The sequence below is a fragment of the Macaca fascicularis genome, chromosome 13, assembly GCF_037993035.2.
Source record: "Macaca fascicularis isolate 582-1 chromosome 13, T2T-MFA8v1.1".
NCBI lineage: Eukaryota > Metazoa > Chordata > Mammalia > Primates > Cercopithecidae > Macaca > Macaca fascicularis.
The window spans coordinates 106,670,902-106,694,408 of record NC_088387.1 but is presented as its reverse complement, the minus strand read 5'-3'; the positions used below and the strand labels follow the sequence as shown (position 1 = coordinate 106,694,408).

General features: G+C 37.1%; 1 protein-coding gene across 4 annotated transcripts in view; it reads right to left on the bottom strand.

Moving 5' to 3' along the window:
- Positions 1-23,507, bottom strand: part of NBAS (NBAS subunit of NRZ tethering complex) — a 390,542-nt gene that overhangs the window by 345,657 nt on the left and 21,378 nt on the right. For 3 of the 4 annotated variants that reach the window (XM_005576512.5, XM_074012305.1, XM_074012307.1), the window contains exons 7-9: positions 23,172-23,305; positions 20,357-20,490; positions 18,509-18,607 (exon numbers count right to left, since the gene is read on the bottom strand). In XM_005576512.5, the coding sequence (XP_005576569.3) occupies positions 18,509-18,607; positions 20,357-20,490; positions 23,172-23,305 (367 nt within the window). The remainder of the gene's footprint in view (positions 1-18,508; positions 18,608-20,356; positions 20,491-23,171; positions 23,306-23,507) is intronic. The other variant, XM_074012306.1, reaches the window with a different exon arrangement.

The following is a 23,507-nucleotide window of genomic DNA, read 5'->3' as shown; positions in this document are numbered from 1 at the left end:
AGTGGGAAATAACAGGGCAGAAGGTTCCAATAGGTCCTTAACAGTACAAATATTCTGTCTTGCTAACTTCCTGGGCAAGAAGTTAATCATGCTCTACCTTCTATCACATAACAGTCATTTAAATCATACCTCCATTACTACACTTGGAGCCATTTGGGTGCAGACACTGTGTCTAATTCATTGTTGTATCCTTTAGAGCATTTACTACGGTTGTTTCAAAAGACACATCTCTCTGGGCACTAAGTGCCAAGAACTACGGTGCCACAAAGATAAATAAGACATAGTCCTTGTCCTTGTCTTAACTTCTCTAGGCTTCAGTTCTCCTACCTGAGAAATGAAGAGGTTGAACCAAATGATGGATGAACTCTTTTCCAGCTCTAAAATTCTAAGAGTCAAAAACTCAAAGCAGGAACACAGGTATCGGACAACAAAAATAAACTGTGACTGATGGAGTGAAAAAACCTAAGGAGGAGTGAATTAAAGGAGCAAGATTAAAGGTAGAGGCCAGAGAAGAACAGGGGGCAGTATCACAGACGTGACCAGGGCAATACGAGAAAAGGCAAGTACAGGCAGAATGCAAGCCCCTAAGCAGCTGACTATACGTGATACCGACGAACTGTGAAAGTTAGTGGATACAGACATACTGTTAGATCAAGGAGTAAGTTCTGGTGTTTGATAGCATAGTAGGGTGACTATAGTTAGTAATAATTTATCATATATTTTAAAATAGCTAGAAGAGATTTGAAATGTTCCCAACACAAAGAAATGGCAAATGTTTAGGTGATGGAGATCCTAAATACCCTGATCTGATCATTACACATTGTATACATATATTAAGATATCATGGTATCTTATGTAGCAATTTAAATGTTTTTAATTAACAAAAAAAGTTACACTAAAAATTGGTTCAAGAAGAATTATAAATGGCTTATTAAGAAGGCTCTTCAATCTAATAAATGTTGGAAAAATCTGCCATCTAGTGGCTTAAAACTCCTTAAAACCAAGGAAGGAATCTGTCCAATGACCAGTAACCAATAAAGAAAAAGAAAGAAAGAAAATACTCCCCATATCCCAAAATTTAAAACTGCCTTAACCACACTTGGCAAAGTAAGGGCTCAAAAAACGTCACCTATCAATTCACAGCTAGAAGACATAACTCTTGGGAAAACTGAAATGTTCTCAATATTAATTCATTGTAGTATATCCTAAACATTCTTTACTACAAAAATCCTGCTAGCTCAATATTTTAAACTCTGCTTATCCTTATTTATTACGGTATTTATAAGAAGAAAGCATATATAATCATGACACTTTATATTAGCAGTTCTCACATATAAGCCTCAGAATCACCTAAAAGGCTTGTTAAAATAGATTACTGGGCCACCACTCTGCAGCATCCAAATCAGGAAGTCTAGCATAGACTCCAATAATTTGCATTTCTCTATTTTTTTTTTTTTTTTAATTTTTGAGACTGGGTCTCACTCTGTCACCCAAGCTGGAGTGCAGTGGTGGCACAATCACAGCTCACTACAGTGTACCTCCCAGGTTCAAGTGATCTTCGCACCCTCAGCCTCCCAAGTAGTTGGGAATACAGGCACGTGCGTGCCTGGCTAATTTTTTTCTTTTTTTAATCTTTTGTAGAAACAAGGATCTCCCTATGTAGCCCAGGCTGGTCTCAAACTCCTAGGTGCAAGTGACCTTCCTGCCTTGGCCTCCCAAAGTGCTGGGACTACAGGCATGAGCCACTGTAACCAGCCAAGAATTTGCATTTCTAACCATTTCCCCAGTTATTCTGATGATACTGGTCAGGGACCACACTTTGAGAACCACTGCTATACTTTATGTTTGAATCTGTTATCTGATCTCTAGAAGATACACTTTACTATAGGTCAAATTATGATGCATCAGACTATTTAGTCAACATGTGCTTAAGAATAATCACAGAAAACTGATTATATTGAATGATTAATTATTAAAGATAAAATTTGAGAATTTTTCCTGGACTTCTTAGTTCATTAATGAAATCATTACCTGGCAATTTGATGACTGGGCATCCTATTTAAAACTGAGTGGTACTCAGTTATAAATTTTTTTTTTTTTTTTTTTTTGAGACAGAGTCTCGCTCTGTCGCCCAGGCTGGAGTGCAGTGGCCAGATCTCAGCTCACTGCAAGCTCCGCCTCCCGGGTTCACGCCATTCTCCTGCCTCAGCCTCCCGAGTAGCTGGGACTACAGACAGCCGCCACCTCGCCTAGCTAGTTTTTTGTATTTTTTAGTAGAGACGGGGTTTCACCGTGTTAGCCAGGATGGTCTCGATCTCCTGATCTCGTGATCCGCCCGTCTCGGCCTCCCAAAGTGCTGGGATTACAGGCTTGAGCCACCGCACCCGGCCCAATTATAAATTTTTTAAAATACCATTTAGAGTTTAGAATCAAGAAGTATGGAAAGGCCAGGCACAGTGACTTACATATGTAATTCCAGCAGTTTGGGAGGCCCAGGCAGGAAGCTCACTTAAAGTCAGGAGTTAGAGACCAGCTTGAGCAACATGGCAAGACCGCATTGCCTCAAAAATTTAAAAATTAGCTGGGTGTTGTGACACATACCTGTAGTCCCAGTTACTCAGAAGGCTGAGGAGGGAGGATCGCTTGAGTCCAGGAGGTAGAAGCTGCAGCAAGCCAGGATCACATATATCACTGCACTCAAATATGAAGGACAGGGCGAGACCCTGTCTCAAAAAAAAGAACTACAAAAAAATCTATGAAGTTCAACACTCCTTACTTTCTACCTCCCAAACAGAACTAGACCCACACTCAGACAGATTGCTGGATGACATAAAACAGGGGCCAGAAAACATTTTGTGTAAAAGGCTAGATTATAAATATTTTAGGCTCTGTGGGCCATATGGTCTCTCACAACTACTAGTTTATGTCAGAGCATGAAAAAAAACCAGACAATATGTAAAACAAAAAAAAAAGCGTGGCTATGTTCCTATAAATCTTTCTTTATAAACACTGAAATTTGAATTTCATATAATTTTCATGTATGATAAAATATTCTTTTGAGGTTTTTTTCAACAATTTAAAAAATATAAAATCTATGCTTAGAAACAGGCCACATTTGGCCCACAGGCCAGAGTTTGCCAGAGAAAAGCTTACTGGGCATGGGAATCAAAGACATGAATTTACCACTGAACAGTCATGCCATCTTAGGAAAGTTTCTTGAGCTCTAGGAGCTTAGGTTTCTCTACACACACAAGAGCAGTTATGAAACCATCTCATACTGTGATGAGTAGGATTCAGCATATATAAGTATCTGGTCATCAGTAAAGGCTCTATAAAGTTAATTTCATCTATTATAATCTTCAATTGAAGTCAATTCAATGTCAATTCAGAAAGTGTCTAAAACTTGCAAGGTGCTAAGCTAGCAGTGTAGGAAATACTGTGTGATGAAATCAAGTATTCCCTGCCCTCATGGAGTTTACAATCTTATGGCATTACTATATCATTAACTGACCGCAATCTTAACACTACCTTCTTTGACCCAGCTGGCGGAGGTGATCCCATCTTACAGAAACATCTATTCTGATTCTTTGGTCACCCTGAAGAGGCGTGACCAAAGAATCACTTGTGAAATTACAGTGAGACTGTAATTTCACCAAAGAAAAGTTTGGAAAAACCCTTCCATTCATACAGTTGCTCCACCTAGCTCTTACATTTTAATTCTTCCAAAGTCAGGCTTTCATTTATTTACTGAGAAACATTTATTGAGCACCAAGTATGTGCCAAGCCCTAGTCTAAAAGCTGAAAATAGAGCTGTAAATAACACAGATGAAGTTTCTGCTTTCATGGAAATTACATTCTAGTGTATTAGTATTGCTTTCTCTCTTTATATGCTTTGACAAAGTCAAGTATATTTAACAATTTAACCAAAATCTACTGACAAGTACTCCATGCGAAGCACGTGCTGCTGAGACTAATGATACAGTTCTAAGACAGGGTTTTTGGCTTTAAAAACAACAATGACATTTTGAGAAATACAGAAATTTACACATGCCTAGAGTTATCTAGACCAGGGGCCAGCAAACTCCAGTCCCTCAAATCAAATTCAGCCCACCATCGATTTTTGTAAATAAAGCTTTATGGAACACAGCCACACTGTGAATTTTATATGTTGTCATGTCTGCTTTCACACTACAAGAGGAGAGTTAAGCAGTTATAACAGAGACCATATGGCCCGCACAGTCTAAAATATTTACAATCTGCCCCTTTACAGGAAGTGTGCTGACCGCTGGCACAGAGCAAAGAAAACATGAGAAGGTGTAATAGGAAGCTAGACAGACGAAAGGCCAAGCTACAAAAGGCCTTTAATACTAATCTAAGAAGCGATATCTCTATCCCAAGGGCTAAAGGAAATCAGAGAAGGATTTCTAAGTAGAGAAGTAAATGATCAGAGTTGTATTTTAAGACCTGTGATTCTTTCTAACAACAGAAATGAAAAGAAATTAGAGGAAGAGGAAACAACTTGATAAGTAAATTGGGTCAGAAGTAACGAGGGTCTGAATTATAAGGATGGCACTAGAAATGGGGAGGAGGAGGCATACTAAAGAAGCAGAATCAACAAGGCTTGAAGATCATAAGAACGAGTTGAGAATTATCTAACATAAATCTCAAATTCTGGCCTGGTGGAAATATTATACATCAAGATATGGGAATACATGAGAAAAAGCAGGTTTGAAGGAGGAAAATTATGAACACAGAATATAATAAGTACAAGGTAGTTGTGAGCTATCCAGGAAAAGATGTTCAGTAAGCGAGTGAATAAGCAGCTTTGTGGCCTAGGAGTACCTTCTGGGATACAGACTTAGAAGGTATTACATATGCATTTAAGTAGTTAAAAACCACTAGGTCTGAATAAGGCTGCCTATAAAAATATATAGAATAGGTAAGGGAAAAAATATGGCCAAAAGATTCCATTAAAATACTATGAGAATTGATAACCAAGTTTAATGTAGGAGCAATACACAGCTGACCCCTGAATACCACAGGGTTACGGGTGCCAGCCCCCAAGCAGGCAAAATCCATGTATAACTTTTGACTGCCCCAAAATTTAACTACTAATAGGCTAATGTTGACCCAAGCCTTACTGATAACAAAAACAGTCTATTAACACATATTTTATAGGTATTACATACTGTATTCTTACAGTAAAGTAAGCTAAAGAAATGAAAATGTTATTAAGAAAAAATCCTAAGATTAAATACATTTACAGTACTGTACTGTATTTATCAATGCTGTATGTTTACATAGTCTGTTTATAAGATCAATCATCTGTCTGAAAGGGTGCACACCACAGCTGTAGATTCAACCTGTGGCGCATATCGAGCGATTCAACTTTTTCTTGTCATGTCGTGACTTCTCCCTGCTTCCTGGGAGCACTTCCAGCATCACTAGTGGGACTTCGTATGGGTCCCATGGCATTATTCAAGGTTTACAGTACCGCACTAAACACTATGAAAAATACACGAGAACCTCGAGAGATTACTTTTTACTGTGATACGCAATTTCCTGGAGACTAACTGCTCACTTGGAGATGATTAGCACCATGCAACATTTTAAGTGGGTACTTGCAACGCAAGCTCACTGCAACAGCAACAGGTGGCTACAAAATTATTACCATAGTACAGTATTACCACAGCTACTTTATGCAGTTATTATTTAACACTACATCTTTATGATTGTTTACATTTCTCTTGACTGTGAATGTCACCATACACGGTCTGTAAGTTTTGATAAATGTTATTTTTTTATAATAGATTTGTGTATATTATATGGTAATAAAATAGAATTATATCTGCATATATTTTATGCATTCATGACATATCTAATTTTTTCTCAATATTTTTGATACTTCCAAGGTATGTGGTTCATCTGCAAGTTTCTTCATGTTGTTGCCAATCTTCAAAAAAACATTTCTAATATATTTATTGAAAAAAATCTGCGTGTAAGTGGACCCATGCAGTAGAACCCTGTGTCGTTCAAGGATCAGCTGTACAGGCAGCATTCCGCATCCATGGGTTCTGCATACGGGGATTCAACCAACCACAGATGAAAAATATTCAGAAAAAAAAGGGATGGTTGTATCTGTACTGAACATGTATAGACTTTTTTTCTTGTCATTCTCTAAACAATACAGTATGATAACTATTTATAGAGCATTTACATTGGATGAGATATTATACATAGTCTACAGACAACGTGAAATACACAGGAGGATGTGCATAGATTATATGCAAATACTACGCCATTTCACATCAGGGACTTGAGCATTTGTGGGTTTTGGTATCCAGGAGGGGTCCTAGAACCCAGCCTCCACAGATACCAAGGAATGACTGTGCAAAAATAAACTGTATTTCTATAGGCTAGGTGCAGTGGCTCATGCCTGTAATCCCAACACTTTGGGAGGCCAAGATGGGCGAATCACCGGAGGTTAGGAGTTTGAGACCACCTTGGCCAACATGGTGAAACCCTGTCTCTATTAAACATACAAAAATTAGCTGGGTATGGTGGTAGATGCCTGTAATCCCAACAACTCAAGAAGCTGAGGCAGGAGAATCACTTGAACCTGGGAGACAAAGGTTGCAGTGAGCCGAGATCACGCCACTGCACTCCAGCCTGGGGAACAGAGCGAGATTATGTCTCCAAATAAATAAATAAATAAACTGTATTTCTATCTACTAGTAGTGAACAGTGAAAAAAAGCTAACTAAGGTAGGAAATATATCTCAACCTTCAGACGCTAGCATACCTCTTTCAAATGATTTTTTGGTATATTAAAGGTATCATTTACATCATCTTTTTATTTGTTCATTTATTTAAAGTTAGCACATAAAAGCTAAACAACTGTGCTTTATCATAACCACTACTCTCTGTGACACCACAGATTTTTTACACAAATTAGAAACATTTGTGCATGTAAAATGTAAAGCCATCATGTTGCCGTATTTGGGAGATACACGGTGAATGGAAAAAGATAAAATAATACCTGAAACAGAGTGACTTCCTGACTGCCAAGATGATGGCAGTGGTTCCTAACTGTGATATGGGGAGCAAGATGCCCCACACAGGTTTTGCAAAGGTAGATATTCTTGAGTAAATGTGATGATATAGATTGTGTGCACTTATTACATGTCCCGGTTCAAACTGGGGTAGGAGTAGGGGGAGAGCTGGCAGCATCATATAAGCATCATATATGTGGTTTTGTAAAATATATGTATGCAAATATTATCTAGCTATGAATACATATAAAGAACAAATACATGTGTCAATTAGAAGATTCTTAGCAAAAGGAATTTAAGTATAAAGTTCTACTGGTAAGGCTTTCCTTGCGGTAGACATGGAAAATCTAGGTACTTCAGCTAAATGTCAATACTATAACACTACTTTTGCTGTCTGTGCTTACTAAACAAACTTCTGATTACAATTGGGATTCCCACATGGGTCTATCAAGACAAGTTTCCTGGTCCATTTTATAGTTTTCAGAATAAAGTATTATATTGGCTCACTGATGCTTTTTTCTTTACATAAATCTTTTGAGCTACATTAGCCCCTAAGTGTGATATCCTCTCTGCACACTGACAAATTCAGTTTTCTGGGTCTTTGAAGTTTTCTGGATTAGAGTAACCTCGCTAAAGAGAAAACTGTTTCTCTCTGAGCATGAAATCTTGATGGCATGAACTTGTGTTTTACTCATGTTTGTCACCCCTACCTGCAACAAGTGCCTTAGTGGTCTGACTGGCATGTTGTAGGCTTCCAAGGAAGTCAGAATAAACACACATGCATACACATGCTCACCCCATGCAGACAGACAAGAGAAGATGGATATCCAGTTCTGCTACTTCTACACTTGTGTCAACCATCAATCTTAGCTCCTTATGGGCCCAGGCCTGGCCTCACAGTACTTCTTCGCCCAGTTTTTTAGGCAGCTACAACCAATGGAAGGGAGAGAGCAACTAAAATGAAATTTATTGCTATCCCTCATTAGGGCAACTTCAAAGCAAGGAACATATCCTAGTCATTATCCCATTCATCCCATTAAATCTCCCAGAGCTTATAGCACAAGGATTTTTAACTGGAGGGGAGGACACCTGATCAAGTCTTTGAGGGTAGGACCTAGGTATGCAATTTTTTAAATTTTCAATAGGTAATTCTGCTGTCCACAACTTGTTAAGAGTCATTGGCCTGGCACAGAATGTCAATAAAAGTACTAATGAATAAATTAACTTAGAGTTCTTGGACGTTCTTGCCTGTTTCCTTCCCTCAACCCACAGCTGATGCTAAAGAAGATAAGCTGAAGATTTAATTCCCTCTCAATCCTTAGGGTGGATTTAAGCAACTCCACTACAAAAACAAAATATATTCAGCATCTACCTATATGGTTTATTCCACATCTACTTTTTATCCAGATTTAAATGACTGTCCAGGTTCTGAAACCAAATTCCCAATTTCCATCCCAATACCAGCAATTTAATTTTTTTTTAATTTATTTATTATTATTATACTTTAAGTTGTAGGGTACATGTGCATAACGTGCAGGTTTGTTACATATGTATACTTGTGCCATGTTGGTGTGCTGCACCCATCAACTCGTCATTTACATCAGGTATAACTCCCAATGCAATCCCTCCCCCCTCCCCCCTCCCCATGATAGGCCCCTGTGTGTGATGTTCCTCTTCCTGAAGTGGAAGAATTGATGGTGGGAACTGAACAATTTAATTTTTGAAGTCTTACTCAAACTTGTTCTCCCAGGAAAAGTAAGTTTTGTCTCTGAAGCCTGCTGTTGCCTGCCAGGTATCCCTGACAATGAATCTTTCCACAATGCCTGCTGTTAAACTCTCCACCACAATTTTCCTCTGTCAAATGCTACACAGTAATCTACAATGACCCTCCTTGGTGCTTGAAGAACTGTGGTCTGTGCCCAGTACAGTGCCAGAAAAGTGTGGTAAAGAAAGAGTAAATGACTTGCTTTGGGATTACACAGTTAGAAAGTAGGACAATCAAGAACAGAATTCAGGGCTCCTGTCTCCTATTCCAGTACACATTCTATTACATTAAAAAATATTTTTAAAATTTTCTGTAGATATAAAACCAACTGTAGTAGTGGTTGCATAACTCTATACATTTAGTAAAAATCAATCAATTATATACTGAAAATCAGTGTCAAAGGGTCATCAAGGAATGCGAACATGAGTGGCTTTTCAAAAAGCACAGCTTCTCCCAAGAAAGTAGGTATATTCTCTGCCTTTTGACTTTGTTGAGATGTAAATTAGAGTCTAGAAGTAGCTACCTTCAAACACTAATTACCTTTTTGTAGCTATCAAGGAAATGTTGGAAATACAAAGCCATGTCAGATGTTGCTTATAAAAATTTTCAACAAAATTGGAAACAAAAATAGGAACAAAATTACAAAAATAAAAAAGTTATATACTACTGAAAGCAGTAAGTGCCACTTAAAAATCTATACATAAAGTGTTCTATTTGAACCTAACTCATTAAGTGTTATTTGGGACTGTATGATTCCCAGATAGGGTGTAAACTCCTACAGGGCAGGTACTACATTTGAATCTCCACCAGCAAGCATAGTACCCACCATGAACAAAAAGCTTAATGCCATCTTGTCTAACAATGCAGAGATCAGAGAATCTTCTCAGCCAGAATTAGGCTGTAATCTCTGCTAAAACCAACAGAGCAAAGAGAACATTAAGAATACAAAAAAGATGGCAGCGAGGTGTTGGGGTAGGTTGAAGAAAGGAAGCAAGACTGGAATGAGACAGTCTGAGTGTTTAAGGATAAAATACATTAGGCTGTGAGTTAGGATATGTAAGAAAGAAAATAGTCAAAATCAGCATATTCATAGAGCTTATCCCAAAGCTTCTCAACTAATTTTTGTTTCATATTACCAAATTTACCATCTCAGTTTCTCTTCTTCAACAATGCTCGCAACATTAGATAAAACGATGAATTTCATAAAACCCTGAGTTTGTATATTACCAATTTATCGAAATTCAACTCTGGCTGATTATCTTCACATTTATAAAATCTTTGTGGATGATAAACATCACAGGCCCACATTACTGGAATAACGGAAAATAAATAAAAATGTGATAAATAGGCCGAGTGCAGTGGCTCACGCCTGTAATCCCAGCACTTTGGGAGGCCGAGGCGGGTGGATCACAAGGTCAGGAGATCAAGACCACGGTGAAACCCCGTCTCTACTAAAAATACAAAAATTAGCCGGGCGCAGTGGCAGGCGCCTGTAGTCCCAGCTACTCAGGAGGCTGAGGCAGGAGAATGGCGTGAACCCGGGAGGCGGAGCTTGCAGTGAACCGAGACCGCGCCACTGCACTCTAGCCTGGGCGACAGAGCAAAACTCCGTCTCAAAAAAAAAAAAAAAAAAAGTGATAAATATTTCAGCTTCTTTCGTTTAAAAAAAAAAAAAAAAGACCACATAATGGAAAATACAAACAAGCTAGCAAAATTTTCGTCACATACAACAGGCCACTTACACGTGCTCCTTGCTTTACAACAATCTTCATTCAGAAACAATAATGCAGTCATCCATCTCCAAACTAACTGCCACCAAGAGATGTATATGATTGTACAACCAACAAAAGGCCCTCTTTCTTTGGTTTGATAATATATCAAACTTTCCAGACATTCTTATTTAAATGGAGACTGCCCCTCAAAAATACCCTAAATTGCTTAGATCCTGAGTCAAAAAGTAAACATCTTAAAAGTAGTAAGTATAATCTGACTTTAAGGAACTTTATCCCATAATAACTATTCAGTATGATCATTTCAATCCTACAGTCCCACTTACCTTCCTGAAATAATGCCAGGAAAAAAGAAATCAAATACTGACTCTTGTAACAACTGAAGAGAGTGGAGTAGTCAGTATGAAACAAACAATCAAACAAAAACAGTCCAGCATTAAGATATAAAATACCCTTCTTTTAAAAGGGACGAGAGAGAAAAAAAAAAAAAACACACAGAAATGTGGGGTATGAAGAAGAACACAAAATGGAAAAGGAGAAAAAAGGAAAAGTCAAAAGAAAGAAACATAAATTTTCTTCTCTACTCAAAAAATAAAAGTTATTTATTCAAGGTGCCCTCAAAGCCAGAGCTCATACACTATTCATTGCGACTTTTACAAAGGTGTATACCACATATTCCTTGCTTTCAAGTATCTGATAGTCTAATTGGAGATATGAGATATGTGTCCACCTATTTGCACTACCATAACAAAATACCTGAGAGACTGAGTAATTTATGAAGAACAGAAACCTATATTCTCACAGTTCTGAAGACTGGGAAGTTCACAAGGTGTGGTGAGGTTGGTTGTCTGGTGGGAGCTGCTCTCCACTTCCTAAACGGCGCCTTGTTTCTGCATCTGCCAGAGGGGAGGAACACTGCGCCCTCACATGGCAGAAGGTGGGAAGACAACGGGTGGAGCCTCTTCTATGAGGGCCTTAAACACACTCATGACGGAGGAGTCCTAACGGCCTCATCATGTCTTAAAGGCCTCACCTCTTAACGCCATCGCATTGGCCGTTAAGTTTCAACACATGGATTTTGGAGGGCAGATGTTCACACTATAGAAGGATATATTCATCAAAATAGAAAACAATTAACAATAAAATATGGTATATTTAAATAGTGCCCAAACTGTGGTACAAACACAGAATAGCAGTTATATATAAGATAACGAGTAGGTCCTTGTCACGTGTGGCGTGAACTAGTACCCGATCATCTACGAGTCACCCAGCCTCTAGTATCTCCCTATGGAATCAACATTCCTCAAACCACAAATGATCGTATTTCTTCAGCTCAAAAATTTGAGTCCCCTAAAGAATAAGCTGCCTCTTACCACTCCCAATTAACGGGCCTCAACCTGCCCTTCCCATGTCCTATCTCCTACCACCACTATCACCTCCCTTGTCCTCAGACACACACTCTACAGTGTCAGCCAAGCTACACCACTTACAATTTCCCAAAACTACACCATGATTTCTTTTCCCTTGCCACTATTAACATTGTCACTTTGTCTAGAATGTCCATCATATCTGGATTGTATCCATTCACCAAAGCAAGTCCAAGTGCTACCTGCGATGCTTCCGTGCTCCTTCAAGCAAGTAGTAGCTCCTTTATTTGGACCCCCACCTCACTGTATCTGCATTCCTTTAAGGCGCTTATTTATAAATAATATGAATATATTTATATTTATATAATAAATATATAATATATATTTTAATATATGTGAAATACATTTTTATATATTATATATGTTTAGATACGTAAATGTATATATATACACACACACATAGAGCATTCAGAGAAAGAAATGTATTTTAGACATTAGTAAAAAACATATGCATACACTGGCCTGGCATGATGGCTCACGCCTGTAATCCCAACACTTTGGGAGTCTGAGGCGGGAGGATGACCTGAGGTCAGGAGTTCGAGACCAGCCTGGCCAACATTGTGAAACCCAGTCTCTACAAAAATACAAAAATTAGCCAGACCTGATGTCAAGTGCCTGTAATCCCAGCTACTCAGGAGGCTAAGGCAGAAGAATCACTTGAACCAGGAAGGCAGAGGTTGCAGTGAGCTGAGATCACACTATTGCACTTTAGCCTGGGCAACAGAGTGAGACTCCATCTCAAAAAAAATAAATAAATAAAATTAAAATATATATATATATATATGAATACACACATATATTATTTCCTAAGAATATGAGATCTTAGGTCAGAATTGCTCTCCATCTTCACATCTCCCCCAACCCCTAACATGGTGCATTCCACAAGGCAAGCCACAATAAAGACGGTCACGGAAAGCAGGCCAGATAAAGATAGAATGGACTTTCTACCTCATCAATCATCCTAATACCAACAACTTCTGTAACTGAACACACACGCTTTTTAAGAAACATATTCAAAAAGTATATATATGTGCTGAGAAAGTGAGGTATTAATAACTACACTTTAAAACAACAAAATTAGCAGGGCGTGGTGGCTCATGCCTGTAATCTCAGCACTTTGGGAGACTGAGGTGGGTAGATTGCTTGAGCTCAGGAGTGCAAGATCAGCCTGAGCAACATGGCAAAACCCTATCTCTCCAAAATCAACAGCCAGGTGTGGTGGCGTTCGCCTGTGGTCCCAGCTACTTGAGAGGCTGAAGTGGGAGGATCGTTTGAGCCCAGGAGGTTGAGGCTGCAGTAAGCCAAAATCATGCACTGGACTCCAGCATGGATGACAGGGTGAGACCCTCTCTCAAATAAATAAATAAAATAAAACCAAAAAATCAACTTGAACTAAACCCAAAAGACTTTAAAGGAGGAAACCCTGCTTAAACGATAAAATGTGATCCCAAAGTAAATGTTAACATAAACAAGAGGTCACCCTCAACAGAAATCAAACTAGCAATCAGAGTGCCATGGGTACTGTATATGCACTGTCAAAGCTTGGCAAAATTCACAATAAAGAACTGAGCATGTCACAGCAAAACAAATTCTATTCCATTTCTAATAGCAAGATTTAAATTCAAGACTTAATGTGAAGCTAGGCACAGAAAATATAAGATCTAACATATTAAATATTGAAAGGCCAGTCTTTATATAAGAATTTGACAAAAATAAAATCAAAATGGCATGATTTTATTATTGTAATATGTTTATTTTATAATCAAAAATGTTTTGTTGTAATAAATTGTGTAATTATTTGCAGCATATAGGATTACATTCAATACTATAAAATGCAAAGACCTCTAACTTCACATATAAACATTCAACTATATCCAAAATAAAACAGAAGTCTATTATCATTTCAGATTACCTACTGTTAATATTTTTAAATTATGTTTAAATTTTTAATTTAATATTAAATATTTAATTTTTAAATTAAATTAATATTTTTAAATTTTTAATTTTTTTTAGTTAGCCAGATTTTTTAAACTGATCATCAAATTTCTTAAGGATAAACAACTAACTCTTAAACAGAGCCACACAAATCAAAAGGAGTAAGTTAAAAGTATTATATTTATGCAATACTAAATAATAACTTTACCTATCATTTCCTGAAAACCTACCATGTGCTGAATATTTAATCCTCAAAACATCCTGGGGCTCACTAAATATTCATTTCAACTCCCTTTTGTCTTTTTTTAAGAAAGATATTTAAAAAACTAAAGAGAACTTCTATAAGTGAAAAATATAACAATACAATCTAAAATCACGATAACTAATTTAAAAAGGAGATGCAGCACAAAAGAATTTGTAATATAGGAAACATATCGGCAAAAATTAACCAGAATATAGATTTTTTCAAAATAAAATCATATGTATCAGTAATTTACTATATTTATAAAAGATCTCAAAAAGTGTTTCAAACTACTTTCTTCAGTAAGTACATGTATTTATACAGAAAAAATTAAAATAATATTTTACTTCTCTCTTTTCCACAAAAACAAAGTAGTGGGGGAAAGGAGAGTGGGAAAAAATTAAAGGTCATTCTAGGAGACCCTACATCTAGATAACAGAAATCCCAGAGAATTAAAAAAAAAAAAAAAAAAAGGAAGAAGAAGAAGAAGAAGAAGAAATAATCAAAGAAATAATTCAAAGAATTTTCTCAAAAGTGAGATTTTTTACTATCTAAAGTGAAGGGCCAGCATCGTGGATATTAGTAAACCTACGCCAAGTCATAACATGGTCAAATTTCAGAACACTGGGGGAAAAAAAGAGAATCTTACATTCCAGAGAGAAAGAAGACAAAAAGCAGAGAAAGAAAGAAACATGGGTTTTACACTGCAATGACATTCTCGAGAGCAACACTACTAGAAGCTACAAGAAAACAGAACAATACCTTCAAAATTTTATAGAAAAAGTATTTCCATCCTACAATTCTATTCAGTCAAATGATCAATTAAGTGCATGAAGATAAAATGAAGCCATTTTCAGATATGCAGGGCTTCAAAAAAATGTATTTCCCATGTACCATTTCTCAGGAAGTTACAGGAGGTTGTGACCCACCAAAACAGTTAAATAAACCAAAAAAGAAAAAAATATATATATATAAGGAACAGGTCATGTAACCAGAGAGAAATAGGGAAGCAATCTTCTGCATAATGGTGAAGTGAAATTCCAAGACAATAGCTATGTGGCAGGTGTTAAATCCAAACTGGAGCAGATCAGAAAGTTCTGAGATCTCCATCCATGGCCATACTACACTGAATGCACCTGATCTTGCATGATCTCAGAAGAAAGTTCTGAGACCTCTTCAAGATGATCAAACAGCACACCTAAAAGGAGGTTTACACTATGGAGGTGAGTTTAGGGGAAAGTCTGTGATAAGTACATTTCAAAACATGACAAATTAAAAAGAATTATTAACTACAAGGAAAATAAACAAGTAAGAAGTTACCAGGTGGGTCTTCCTATAGCATGCAAAGCCCTGCATGATTCAGCACTCACCACGCTCTCTTTGACCTCACCTTGTTACTCTGCATCACAATCTGCTTCAGCCTAACTAGCTTCACTGCTGTTCCTAAAAATGCCAAGCACACTTCCAACTCAGGGCTTTTGCTCTGGCTATTCCTGCTGCATAGAATACTCTTCTCCCAGATACCTAAAAACTACTAATATCCTTACCTACTGCAGGGCTTTGCACAAATGTCACTTCCTCAGTGAGGGTAATGCGGCCACCGTATTTCAAACTAGAACTTGCACCCTACTCTCCCAGCCTTCCACTCTCCATCTCTGATTATTTTTTCCCATAATACTTAGCTCCTCGCATACTTTATATTCATTGTTTGTTGTCTGTCATTCCCTCAAAAAGTTCCAGGAGGAAGATATACCCTAAGCACCTGGAACAGTATGTGGCACAGAGTAGGAAATCAATATATGCTTGTCGAATGAAAAAATGAATAAATAAAAATGGAAAATCATTGAAATCATGAAATACTATACAAGCTTCTTGTCTTACCTATAAGTATCATCTACATAACCATAATAATCATACTATAGGCCGGGCGTGGTTGCTCACGCCTGTAATCCCAGCACTTTGGGAGGCCAAGGTGGGCAGATCACAAGGTCAGGAGATCAAGACCATCCTGGCTAACACAGTGAAACCCTGTCTCTACTAAAAATACAAAAAATTAGCTGGGTAAGGTGCCGGGCGCCTGTAGTCCCAGCTACTCGGGAGGCTGAGGCAGGAGAATGGCGTGAACCCAAGAGACAGAGTTTGCAGTGAGCCGAGATTGTGCCACTGCACTCCAGCCTGGGCGGCAGAGTGAGACTCCATCTCAAAAAAAAAGAAAAAAACTATAAAATTATGATATAACAGGATTTAACATATGATGTAACATAACAGGAGAACAAAGTGAAAGTTATTTGTGCATACACGTGGTAGAGTAAGAAAACTAAATACCCATCTTCCACAAAGGGAAGTAAATAAACATTGTGTAAAATTGGAATCAAGAAGTACAATGTAAGCTTTTTATTTAAATATATGAAAAAAATCAAAACAACCAATTAAAATAGCTAAAAGTGGTTACTTTTGGAAAGCAAGAAGTTGGGTGGAGGAGTCAGTTTTTAAATTTAAACACTTAAAATTATGTGCAAATACAACTCATAAAAATAAAATGTAAATATAAGAAAAAAATTTTTTAAAAGTCACATCTTGGTAAAAAAAAATACTCATTATGCATGTAATAGACTAAGAATTAATATTTAGATTATATAAAAATGTCAACAACAAACCCCCTATCAAAAGAAAAGAAATAAAACCAGCATTTCATAGATGAGAAAACATGAATGGCCAATAACATATGAAAAGCTACTCAGTTTCATCAGTAAGCAGGAAAGTACAAATTAAAACCAGAGTGATATATTCTTTTACATCTACCAAATCAGCAAACATTTAAAAGTCTCACACCATCAAGAGTACTACTGAGAATGTGAAACGAGAGAAACTTTCATAAGCTGCTGATGGGACTGTAACCTGGTACAAATACTCTGGAAAACATTTGGCATAATCTAGTAAAGTTGAAGATGTACTAACCTGACAATCCAGCATTGCCACTCCTAATTATACATCCTACAGAAACTTTCGGACATACATATCAGAGGAATGCACAATTATTTTTTACCACAGTACTATCTTTATAACAAAAAAAATTAGAAACAAACCAAATTTTAATCTACAGGAGAATGAATAAATATGTTGCAAATTATTTGCAAAATGAAATGTCCTAAACAGTAGTTAAAAATGAATAAACTAAAGCAAAACATGCACCAAAAAGCAAGTCACGAAGTGAGAGCTGTGATGTCTTCCGTGTGATTGACTCCATTTACATAAAATTAAAACAGCAAAACCAAATATGAATGAGTGATAAAACTATAAAGAAAGCCAGAAAATCACGTACACAAAACTCAGGACAGCAGTCCTCTCTAGAACGGAGACGATGGGATCAGGGAAGAGCAGAAGGAGGACTTCAGTGTGTGTGTGTGTGTGTGTGTGTGTGTGTGTGTGTGTGTGTGTGTGTGTGTGTGTGTGTGTGTGTGTAGAGCAGAAGGAGGACTTCAGTGTGTGTGTGTGTGTGTGTGTGTGTGTGTGTGTGTGTAGAGCAGAAGGAGGACTTCAGTGTGTGTGTGTGTGTGTGTGTGTGTGTGTGTGTGTGTGTGTTCTTTTGTAGTATAATAATAAAGTCCTGAACTAAACACAGACATAAGACTGAATAGAATACCAACTTGCATACGTTTAAGGACTTGTCAATAAACACAGAGTAAGCTCAAAATTCAAAACTCAAGTTAGGTTTGTCTTACTCAAACTTTGATACTCTTCCCATTTATGAAACCAAACATTTAGCTTGGCTATCCTATAAAAAGTATGTGACTTCTGTTCTTAAGTAACGAAATTAAAGGGGAGAAATCACTGGAACTAGAAAATGCCATAAGGTTTCTAGTAACCCTCAATGTAGATGCAAATACACAGGGAAGTGGCATATGTGAATGACGGGACACAGTTGTTGGAAGGAACTGTGCAGTATCAGTGCAGCCATAACTACCAAGGAGAGAAAGAAGGGAATTAGCATCTACTGAGGCCATTCTGTATGAGGGCACTTTATATACAGTACTAGTTCTCTCACTAATTCTCTGAGTTAGGTATCATACTCATTTTACAGATGAGAAAAATAAGGTCCGGGGGTTAAAAGAGGAGAACAAATTCCTCAGTGAATATTCCCAGTGCCCCATCTAGCTCAGAAGAGCTCAGTGAGCCAGATGGATAAGCATGAATAATCAGATGACAACAATATTATAGATATTAAAGATAACTATGCACAAGAGGAGAAAATTAAGAAGTCAACATAAGAATCAGAATAGTTTATTCTATCTGAATCTATGCCAACATTTCTATGTCCACCTAATATTCCACTAAATATGAGAACAAATGGTTACTTACCTGTGACCAGGGTGGTAAATAGCTGTGTTGATTCCATGAGGATAATGACTACTGAAGCTGAAACAGTGACTTTCTTGGTAGCTCTGATTTGTTCCAACACTAAATTTAAGAAAGTAATTAAGAAATAAATACCATTAAACCACAATGAATATCACTAAATACCCAATAAAGTGTTTAGAATTTAAAAGACAGACAATACCAAATATTGCTGAGGATTAAAACAACCAGAACTCTGATACATTATGAGAAGGTAATTGATAAAACCATGTGGTAAAAAGTGTAGTTTTTTATAAAAATAAACTACATCTCCCCTATGACCCAGCAATCCCACATGAAGATAATGACCCAAGAGAAATGAAAATGTATATCCACAAAGACTTGTACAAGAATGGTTGTAACAGCATTATTTGCAGTGGCCCAGAACTGGAAACAAGGTTCTATCAATAGAAGAAAGGATTTTTAAAATCATGAGCTGTTCATACAACAAAATACTAATCATCAATAAAAAGGAATAAACTAGTGATATATGTAAAAATATGAATGAATCTCAAAATATGATGAATGAAGGAAGACTTAGACAAAAGAGTACATACTACAGTCATTCCTAGGCATCCTTGGGGGACTGGATTCAGGATGCTCAGAGGATAACAAAACCTGCAAACGTTCAAGCCCTTGATATAAAATGGCATCGTAGGCCAGGCGGGGTGGTTCAGGCCTGTAATCCCAGCACGTTGGGAGGCCGAGGTGGACGGATAATAAGGTCAGGAGATTGAGACCATTCTGGCTAACACAATGAAACCCTGTCTCTACTAAAACTACAAAAAATTAGCCAGGCTTGGTGGAGGGCACCTGTAGTCCCAGCTACCTGGGAGGCTGAGGCAGGAGAATGGCGTGAACCCAGGAGGCGGAGCTTGCAGTGAGCAGAGATCACTCCACTGCACTGCAGCCTGGGTGACAGAGCAAGACTCCATCTCAAAAATAAATAAATAAATAAAAATAAAATAATAAAATAAAATGCCATAGTATTTTCATACAACCCGCACATACCCTCCTGTATACTTTGAATAATCTCTAGATTCCTTATAATACCCAAGACAATGTAAATGCTATGTAAATAGTTGTTATGCTATATTGTTCAGAGAATGACAAGAAAAAGTCTGTACATGTTCAATACAGACACAGTTTCCGAATGTTTTCAATCCACAGTTGATCAAATCTACAAATGCAGAACCCACAGATACAGAGGGATGACTGTATATTATTCCATTAACAAATTTTTAGAATGGGCAAAACTAATCTGTGATTTGAAAAAAAATTTAAACACTAGTTGTTCTGGGAGTGGGTATGGAAAGAGATTTATTGGGAAGGGGCGTGAGGGAACTTTCTAGTATGATGGTAATGTTCCGTATCTTGACAGAGGTTTGAATTGCACAAATGTACACATTTGTCATAACACACTAGCTGGTACAATTAAGATGTATGCATTTCACTTCATGCAAATTTTACCTCAAAATGAAGAAAACTATAAGCAAATATTAAACTCTAATTAATAATATGCATGCTAAAGCATTTGAGTACTGATATCTCCAAGTCACTATGAAATGATTAATAGCTGGATAGAGGGGTGGATATATGAATAGAAATATGATATAGCAAGCACAGTAAAATCCTAATTGTAGAATCCAAGTGGAAGTAATGGGTGTTCACCACACCACTCTTTCAACTTCCCTATTATATTTGCAATTTTTCATAATAGGCAGAAAGGAAAAAAAAGAAATATCAAAATCTGACATTAAACCAGAGAAATAAATAATATTTCAAGTATGGCTTCCCAAAGTACATTTTTACCTTACAAGGTAACTTCTAAGTTCTCCTCGGTAATTGATGACCAGGAGTTCTGCAGACCACTGTGCGCTTGCTTTATATTCTAAAAAGATCAACCCAGCAATGGCATAGCTTAAGTCACCTATAAAACTAGATGCCTACAGAAGAGGAGGAAATTAAGTTACTAAAAAAAAACTAGATAAAAGTTGACACATTCATAATCAGAGAATATCTGATATACTGGCTTCAGGTACACTTCATGCAAGATAACTTCAGAATTGCTCTGTATACTCAAGAATCATGCAAGTCAGAATGCCTAGATCTAGACACTCAAATCTAGACCATCCCTCTCAGACACAGGCTGAAACCACAGCAGTCCCTTTGAAGAAGATATTCACCTACATAGTAAATTTCTATTCAGATTTTATGTCAATTACAGAAAAAAATAAAGATAATGCCACCATTCAGCCTCTAAAAACTCTAAGAACTTGTTTAAAGATAGAAGCTTCCAAATGTTAACTTCCGCTGCCAGCAATAGCCTGTGGTTAAAAAAAAAAGTCTCCAGTTTCCATTTGCCTAATTAGCAACCTAAAGGAAATGACACATAAAATACTCACTCAATGTTAACCTTTCTCCATTAACTAAATACCAGGCTAAACTGCTAAAGATTTGAAGGCCTGTACACCTTGGGAAGCACACAAAATAAAGCTTATCACCCATGAAGGGGATTCAAATATGCCAACCCAAAATATGCCACTTTGGCATAAGGATTATTTTGAGCTGAAGGCAACTGAGAATCAACAGATGCAGGAAAAATTCTTTGCCCTCCCCTTAAATGCCTAAAAACAAAGCATAAATTTATCTTTGTGAAAGTGCTCCTCAGTACCAGGAGGAGGAGATGGACTCATCCCTGGAGACCAGAAGTCATATCAGGATGAGTCTGTGCAAACAGACTTTATTAAAATCCCTTTCTTCCATGAATTTGTCCATGCATTTCTTAGTCACTTTCCCACAACTTACCACCTGAAAAAGCCAAAATTCCCTTTCCTTTGTCTAGTCACGTCTCAACAATTTATATTCCTTTATTAAAAAGGTATATAAGACTGGACGGGGTGGCTCACATCTGTAATCCCAACACATTGAGAGGCCAAGGTAGAAGGACCACTTGAAGCCAGGAGTCCAAGACCAGCCTGGACAGCAAAGCAAGATCCTGTCTCTACAAAAAGTTTAAAAGATTAGCCAGGTGTGGCTTCACTGTGATCACTATCATTACACCACTGTGCTCCAGCCTGGGCAACAGCAAGACGCTATCTTTAAAAAAAGAAAAAATGGTATATAAGCCTGAGTCTGACCACTTCTTTGAGCTTTCACGTCTTTTCTGAGAAGCTTCCTGTACATGTAAAAACATCAACATCAATAAAAACTCTACAACTTTTCTCCTGTTAATCTGTCTTTTGTCAGTTTAATTTGCAGGCCCCTACTGCTAAATTTAAGCAGGCAAAGTTTTTCCTCCCAAACCCCCCTGAATGGTTCCTCATTGTCTAGAACCACACAGTGAACACTTAATACATGGCTAGTCCAAATTAAGATATGTCATAAACACAAAAATACACATCAAATTTCAAAGATTTAAAATCAAAGAAAGAGCATAAAATATCACATTAATAATGTTTTATATTGATTACATGTTGAAATAATATTTTGGATATATTGGATGATATAAAATATAGTATTAAATAAATTTCACCTGTTTCTTATTTTAGTTTCTCATTGTTAAATAAACATGAATAACAGTTACTGTTAAATAAACTTCACCTGTAGTTATCGTGTATGTGACCAAATATAAAATTACATTTGAGCACACATACAGCTCGTATTGTATTTCTTTTAGCCAGAAACAGTCTAGAAAATAAGAACCCAGACTCCTTAGTTTGGCTAAGATTCCCAGAATATGAGCACAACACACATTTTTAGTTTCTCCACTCATTATTTCGGAAAAAAATCATTCTCTCTATCACTGGTTTTCAACCCTAGCTCACCAGAATCAGCTGAAAAGCTTATGAACAATATTAATACCCAGGCGCCACACAGATCACATGAATCAGAATCTCTGTGAGTAGCGCCTGGGCAATCTGGTAATTCGTTTTTTTCTTTTCCTTATAAAGTTCCCCAGGTGATTCTAAGATACAGCCAGAGTGAGAACCACTGTTCTAGCTGACCCTGTATCTTGTTCAGTTGATGAAGAAGGATACAAACTAAAAAGCATTAGATTCCTAAAAGAGACACTATTGACGGAATTGTCATACAAAAGTCATTTTGTTCCCACTCAATCTTAGTTTTCTAGACAAAATGAGAACAACATCTGCCCAACCTACTCGAACGGCTGCTGCGAATATAAAATCATAATATATATCAAAGGCATTAATAAAGAATAAACTAGTACACAAATACAAATTACTACTACCATTTGTTTTTCTCTACCCTCCTTTTCAATTTCTATTTCCTGTAAGGTAACAAATTCCAACTCCTCTTGAAGCTGTCCCTGTTGTGACAGACCACTGACTTCTTTCCATCACTAGAGCTTTATAATAACTTTCTGTACCTATATTTAGTGTTTACTTACTACCACGTGGTTTACATCTGGATAGTGTATCACAAAATACAAGGAATAAATATTGCATGTATATAGATTTCTAACTAGATTCTGGACATCTTAAGTCCACAGCTTATTATTCTGATTTATATTTGTATTATCCTCCCCTTCACCCTCTTTTATTCAAGTACCTAAACATACATGACATTGAAAAAACTATGTTTTCAATTTAAGCTATGTACATACCGGGGAAATGACAAAGAGTTCACTTCCCATGAGATCAAACACCCTCACAGTTCCTGTGCTTTCAGCATAGGCCAGTAGGGTACAATCATAACTCCATGCTACCCGTCTCCACTGGGGTTTCGGGTCTTTCGGAACTAGAACGAAAGAGACAAGGGGTGCTTTTAACAATATATTACAAAGCCAGTTAACGCTTTTAGTAACTGTAACTAAAGTAAGTATTCAAGTATAATAATTACATCATCTCCTAAGAATCTCTAATAATGCTTCCCTCAATAAAAAAGAGCAGTTTCCAGAAACACACTTCAAGTAAGAGTGGGAAATACAAACCACTGCCAA